Source organism: Belonocnema kinseyi, chromosome 1 (genome assembly GCF_010883055.1).
Source record: "Belonocnema kinseyi isolate 2016_QV_RU_SX_M_011 chromosome 1, B_treatae_v1, whole genome shotgun sequence".
NCBI classification, from domain to species: Eukaryota; Metazoa; Arthropoda; class Insecta; order Hymenoptera; family Cynipidae; genus Belonocnema; species Belonocnema kinseyi.
Window position 1 is genome coordinate 106,055,972 of NC_046657.1, and position 7,142 is coordinate 106,063,113.

The 7,142-nt window shown below is 30.0% G+C and overlaps 1 protein-coding gene across 2 annotated transcripts in view; it reads left to right on the forward strand.

Moving 5' to 3' along the window:
- LOC117167235 (DNA N6-methyl adenine demethylase) overlaps positions 1 to 7,142 on the forward strand; it is a 105,078-nt gene that overhangs the window by 58,199 nt on the left and 39,737 nt on the right. For both annotated transcript variants that reach the window (XM_033352022.1, XM_033352030.1), the window contains exon 3: positions 2,582 to 2,656. In XM_033352022.1, coding sequence (XP_033207913.1) covers positions 2,582 to 2,656 — 75 coding nt within the window. The remainder of the gene's footprint in view (positions 1 to 2,581; positions 2,657 to 7,142) is intronic.

Below are 7,142 nucleotides of genomic sequence, written 5' to 3' on the forward strand. Positions count from 1 at the left end.
CCCCCCCCCCCTACCCTTAAACATTTTTTTCTCCCACTTTTAAGAAACTTACCCTCTTTCTCACTTTCTTGCTTCAATGCAAACTGAATTAATAAAACACAATAAGAAAATCCAAATATTCTTAGTTAAAATATAATTTTTTGTTGAAGACTGTACTATTATATTCTGGTTTCGGGATTTATCTGGTTTTGTTTAACAATTCGACTATTTTGTTGAAAAATTTATTATTTTGTTGAAAATGCAAATTCTTTGTTGAAAATTCGTTAAATTTTTTGGTTTGAAATCAATTCTTATAACCGAAAATTTAACAATACTTTTTTTAGTTGAAAATTGTTACTTTATTTATTTGTTTGAGAATTAGTTTTCTTGATTTAAAATGTAACTATTCTATTGGTTATTGAAAATAAATTTTTTTAAATTAACATTTATCTTTTCTGGTTAGAAATTCATGTAAACTCAACTCTTTTGTATTTCAAATTAAATTATTTTTGTTAGAAATATTAACCATTACATATTTTGTTGATAATTCACTTTTGTTTGTTCTAAAATCCACTACTTTTTTCAAAGTTGAACTACTTTGTAAAAAAATCATTTTTTTGTTGTTAAAGATACATCGTTTTAGTTAAAAATTCAACTATTTAGTCGTTAATTAAGTTTTTTTTTACAATTTATATTTTCGGGTTGAAAATTCAAATGCTTTGTAGAAAATTTGTCTTTTTGGTTTGAAAGTTCAACAATTTCTCAGAAAATTGGACCATTCGATTTGAAGTAAACATTTTTCTGATAAATTCAGATTTATCGTTTAAAATTAAACTATTAACTAAAAAATTTAATTATTTTGTTTGAAATTTTTTTGTTCTCTAATTTGATTTTGCTTAAATGAAAAGTTAATTATTCCATTTTCTTTTCCCTTTAAATATTAATTCGTTTTAATGGAAACGTCTACTATTATATTTTTGATTCAGAATTTATCTCATTTCGTTAAAAACTCTTGTATTTTGTTAATGATTGAATATATTGCTGAAAATTCATTTTTTCGTTTGGAAAATAATTTTTTTAACTAAAAATTTAGCTACCCTATTCTTGTTTACACATTTATAGTTTTTAGTTGAAAATTTAACTATTACATTTTTTATAGAGGATTCAAATTTTTTGGTTGATAATAATTAAACTATAAATGGTAAAAATAAGAAAAGTTGAAGTTTTAACTGTTATTTGCGAATTCGTTCCTTTTTGGATAATAATAACTTTTTGTAACTTAAAATTCAACTATTCCATTGCTTCAACTTTTTTATCTTTATACTGAGAAATATTTTCTAGTTAAAAATGTTACTATTCTGTTTTAACTTAGTCTTTTTTGGTTTAAATATTGACTATTACATTTTGATTTGAATATTTATCTTTTTATTAAATTCTAATTTTTTTAATTCAAAATAAAAAACTTTTGTTTCAAATACAATCTATTATATTTTATATTAAAAATTTATCTTTTTCGATTGGAAATTCAATTATTTTGTTTAAAACGCAACTGTCTTTGGCCGAAGTGAAATATATTTTGTTCAAAAATTCAGTTTATTCATGGAAAATCCATATATTTGTTGGCTGAGAACACTTATTTCGTTGAAAGTTCTTCTGCTTTGTTTGAAGATTCATCTTGGTTTAAATAATAATAATTAATTATTGTTATTGAAAATTTAACAATTTGGTTTAAAATTCATCTTTGTAGGTCGACAGTTCCAATATACGTTTACTAAATTCAACTATTTTGTTTCAAAGTTAATTATTTTGTTGAAAAATCAGCTATTTTGTGAAAAAGTCATCGTTGTTGTTGTTCGAAAACTCAACTGCTTGGTTGAAACATCGTCTTTTTGGATTGAAAATCCATATTATTTAAATGAAAGATGCATCCTTTTTGGTAGAAAAGTTCTGGTTTAAAAATCAAACTGCACTTTAAAAAAATTCTTCCATTATAGTTGAAGATTTGACAGTGGAAGATTTTTTTGAAAATTCATCTTAGTATGTTGAAAGTTAAAACTATTTGTTCGTAAATGCATCTGCGTTGTCTAACATTTTTGTTAATTCAACTATTTGGTTGAAAAATCATCTTTTTAGGTTGAAGATTCAACTGTTGTGTTGAAAAAGCAATATATTTCGATGTAAAATAATAAGCGTTTCATTTTGAATTCAATACCGTACATATGTATTAATTTTATATATAAGAATTTATTCCCCTATTTTGATGAACAATCACCCTTTTCCCCCCGTTTTGAGACCATTTTGGACTGTGATGTCCGTTGAAATATTCTTTTTGTATGTTTCTTGTTTTATTTTAGGCACTTATCAACTGAAATTTAAAAAGAAAAATTTTGATCTAAAAGGAAGTGGGGGTTTCCATATTTGTGACGTCACCTTGGGGGTTCAAGGGGTTTCAAAATAGCCTGACGTAGTTTTTTAAGGGACCCTTAACTCGTGATTTATATATTTTCATTCTTTATAGCCTTTGACTTTATAATAGTTAGAATTATAATAGGTCCACTTTAAAGACAATCCAATATTAAAGATTTGTTCGTTTCTTTTTCAGCACTTGTACAACATGCAAACTGGCGAGGGAGCATTCAGGGAAAGGGGCAGAGGTCGAGGAAAGGGTACAACTAGGGTGAGTTGATTATTCTCCATACTTGATCATTTCGCCTAATTTCACACGAGTACAAAGGTTTCGATCAAACATTGAGCCCCAAGCTTAATTTAAATTCTATTAGAGAAATAACTCAGCAACTTCGACTTTGGGCATTTACAATTGAGCGATATTTAATTTCGAGCATTTAAGAACCCTTAAAAAAAAGTTGGACGCTTTTTAAAATTATTTCCTCTAATAACTGAGGACGCGTTCTTTCATAGTATTTTCTAACTGCGCACGGTTTTGTTTCTGACCTGATCCACTGCGCACGATTCGTGTCTCGATCTGTCCCACCTGTGGACGCTGATTTTAACTTGTTTTAACTGCAGATCCCGTTTAGTTTTTGCCTTTTCTGAGTGTGGACGGATTCGATTCTAGGCTGTTCCAACTGCGTGCGCTTTTTATTTGAGCCTGTTCCAACTGTTATGGGGTTTTTTAACTTGTACCAACTCCGAACGCTTTTTATTTCAGCCCGTACCAACTGCTAACGCTTTTTATTTTAGCCTGTGCTAAAAGTTTTTGCCTTTTCCGAGTGTGGACGGTTTCGATTATAGCCTGATCCAACTGCGTGCGCTTTTTATTTTAGCCTGTTCCAACTGTTGATGTTTTTTTAACTTGTACCATCTGCGGACGCTTTTTATTTTAGCATGTACTAACTGCTGATGCTTTTTATTTGAGCCTGTGCGGACGCTTTTAATTTTAACCTTTTCCAACTGCGGACGCATTTAAGTTTTAGCCTGTGCCAACTGCGACCGCTTATTATTTTCACCTCTTCCAACTGCAAACGCTTATTATTTTAGCATATTTCATCTGTGGACACTTTTTATCTTAGCTAGTTCCAACTGCTGACACTTTTTATTGTAGCCTGTTCCAACTGTGGACGCTTTTCATTTCAACGTGTTCCAACTCAGAATACGTTTAGTTTTTACCTTTTCCAATTGTGGACGGATTCGAGTCTAGCCTGTTCCAAGTACGAACGCTTTTAATTGTATCCTGTTCCAACTGTGAACCCTTATTATTTGAGCTTGTTCCAACTCCGAAAGATTATTATGTTAGCCTGTTCCAGTTGCGGACGGTTTTGATTCTCGTCTGTTCTAAATGAGGACAGGTTTGGCTTTTCGTATGAATGAAAACTGAATTAATAGAAACCAATAATAAAATCCCATTATTTTTTTATTTAAATGTACTTTTTTATCAAAAATGCAACGATTGTGCTAAGCATTCGTTTATTTGAGATAATAAATTTGTTCTTTTAGATTGTAAATTCATATTTTATGGTGGAAAAGTCGTCTTATCTGGTTGGAAATTAATTTTTCCTTTTTGAAAATTATTTTTACATTCTCATCATTTATGATTGAGAAAGTATTAGAATTGTTGGGAATTTGACATCACACTTTTTCAACGGATTTCCACGTTTCGAGACCCCTGAATCCGAAAATCAGGTTTTCATGATGGCGTCTGTCTGTCTGTCCATCCGTCCGCCCGTAAACACGATAACTCTCGAAAAAATGAGCAAATCAAATTCAACTTTGGCACACTTATTTTAGGTCCTAAAAGAAAGGACGAATTCGTAAACCAGCTATTTTTGATAAAAATTCAAAAAGTGAGCGCATTTTGAAAATTTTTGAGACCACTTTTTTCTGAATTTGAAAATTCTATGTACGGATATTTATAATATTAAAAAGAAAAAACAATTTATCCTCATGACTTTTTTCGATAAAATGAAAATTCTCAGAGATATAGCGTTTCCAAAATTTTTTAAATCAACCGAAAATTAAAATTTGAAGCCAAAAAACGCACGATATGAAAAAAAGTCAAGAAAAACATTTCTTTTTGAAAGCCCTACAAGATCATCATAACAAATTTTTGGATTTTCTTCAAAAATCAAAAATTCAAATTTTTATTGCACAAAAAATAATGAAAAATAAAAAAATCCATTTTGTGGACAAACTATGTAGGATACGAAAAAAGATGAATTAACAAAAATTTTTACTCTCAAAAAGATCTACAATTTCGTTAAGGATCACTTCTCGATATGACGCGTACTTTTTGTTTTATTCGTGAAATATAACATTAAAAAAAAAAATAATAATAAAAAAATGTGTGGAAAAACGACGAAAGTTAGGAGAAAAAAAAAAGATTTAACAAAACCTGTTTAAAAATATCGGTCGGAAATCGAGCGCGCAACGCGAGTTTCACGATGAGAATGTGTACGTCAGAGCCTACAGAGCTTTGAGAAACTTAATCTTTGAAAATACTTAATTAAGTAGAAAATTCAGAACATGAAGACGCATATAAATGCTGCCATCTAAAAGAGGTCCTTTTGATAAAGTTTTCTTCAAGCATTCCAAATGCAAAGAATAAATATCCGAGCGCGAGGTGTAATTATGTCTGAGCGCAAAGTGCGAGGTTCAACCGTCGCGCGCCCAAGGCGCCCTCAAACTTGCGAGCGAAATGTATGTGAAAACTCAACTCTTCTGTAGAAATTTCTTCATGTTTAGTAGAAAACCCTGCATTGTTTTTTATTTGAAATTGAAATATTTTTTTAATTAAAATATCAATTATTATATTTTTCATTAAAAACTCATTTTTTTGGTTTATCATTCTACTACATGCTTGAAAGTTAAACTTTTGAATTATTTGCCTAAAGATTCATCTCTTTAGTAAAAATTTAATTTTTTGTAAATTACTTTAATGGTTTGAAAATTCATCTCTCCTTAAACTTTTTTGTTGAAATTTCGTCTTTATTTGTTGAGTTAACTGTTTAAAAAGATTAAAATCTTTTTTGATTGAAATGTCAACTATTGTATTTTTTATTGAGAATTAATCTTTTTCCGTTTAAAGTTCAACTACTTAGTTGAAAGTTGAACTAATTTGTTCAAAATTCATTTTTTGGCTGAAAAATTCATCTCTTTATTTGGAAATTTAATCATTTTATTCAAAATCCGTTTTAGATTGAAAATTAGTTTCTGTTGGTAGAAGTGTCTTCTTTTTGGTTAATAATGCAACTGTTTGATTCAAAATTAATCTGTTATAATGAAGAATTCAACTATTTTGTAGGAACTTCGTATTTTTTTGTTGAATTGAACTGTTTTTGATTTGAAAATAAAATCTTCTTTGGATGAAATATCAACTACTATGTTTTTCTTTGAGAATGACACTTTTTTATCATTAAAAATGTATCTTTTTGGGTTTCAAAGTCATCGATTTACTCAAACATTTGACTTTTAGCTTGAAAATTTAAATATTTTGTTGAAAATTCATCTTTTTTTATGCAAAATAGTTTTTTGTTGAAAGTTGAACTACACTGAAACATGATTTTCTATAAACTGGATTTTTGCGTTACGCAAATTGATGCCAGTCGGTAGCTTTCGTGATGAGAGGAGCCGCGGGGCTAAAAGAGGAGGATGTGTTCTGTCAAGCGTAAAGAACAGCTCAAGGTCCGCACTCTCGCCGCGTTAGTTGCACCAGGTTGCGTCATGCCTCCAAACCCACCAAATAGCTCATGCGACCCTACCTATTAATCACATGTTTTCGTAAAAAGCCACTCTATTTATCTCCCCCGATTTGAAATTACTTTTTCCTGCGAAGTATGTAATTATAATAGTAAATAATTATTTTTATAAAGGAAACATTTTAACATAATTTAGCAGGTCCGTTTTGTGGGAGTACATAATATTAATCACACGTTGATGTCACTGATTGCGTTATCTTCGGTTAAATGCAGTCTGTGAGTGGTAGAGTGACGTAAATTGTACGAATAAACTCATAATTCTTGCAAATTCATGAGTCATTCAGTAGAGAAAGTAAGTCCTTTTATATAGAGAATCAAGTTCATGCTTGAGTTCATGCATCTTAATCCTACACTTTTAATTAAATTTGGTTTAAACCCCCTTTTTCGAACATTAATTCTAGAAATAATAAGATTCTTCCTTCTGGCTTTTTGCATTTTGTAAAAAAGCTAAGGAGCCATGAATAGTTTTCGAGGGTGCGAACGGAAACTCGTAGCCAGCTTATCGACCTTTCGAATTCTATCTTGGTTTTTCTCATTTTATTTTTTCTTTTCTTTCCCTCTTCTTGTATTTCTTGTTTACACTTTAAAGACGCCATAATGTGCTGCTACGACCTCAGTGCTTTTTATATAACTACAACGTGAGTGCAAATACACCCAGAGACTTAAAATCTCAGGCTTGGTTATAAAGTTTCAAACCGAATTTGCAAGTTTAAGTAAGTGAAGGAAGTAATGCATTAATTAAACTGGTAACGAGACACCGTGGAGAGAAATCACAAAACGAGGTTCAACATTACATTTAAAACGCAACTACGCAACGATTAGTTTTTTTTTTTTTGAATTCGCAACTAAATTTTTCAAAAAATGGTGATAGTAATTTCTTTTAATAGTTGTTTATTTATTCGAAACCACCATGTTACGAGCCTATAACGCCCACTGAAAAGTAAGTGTTAG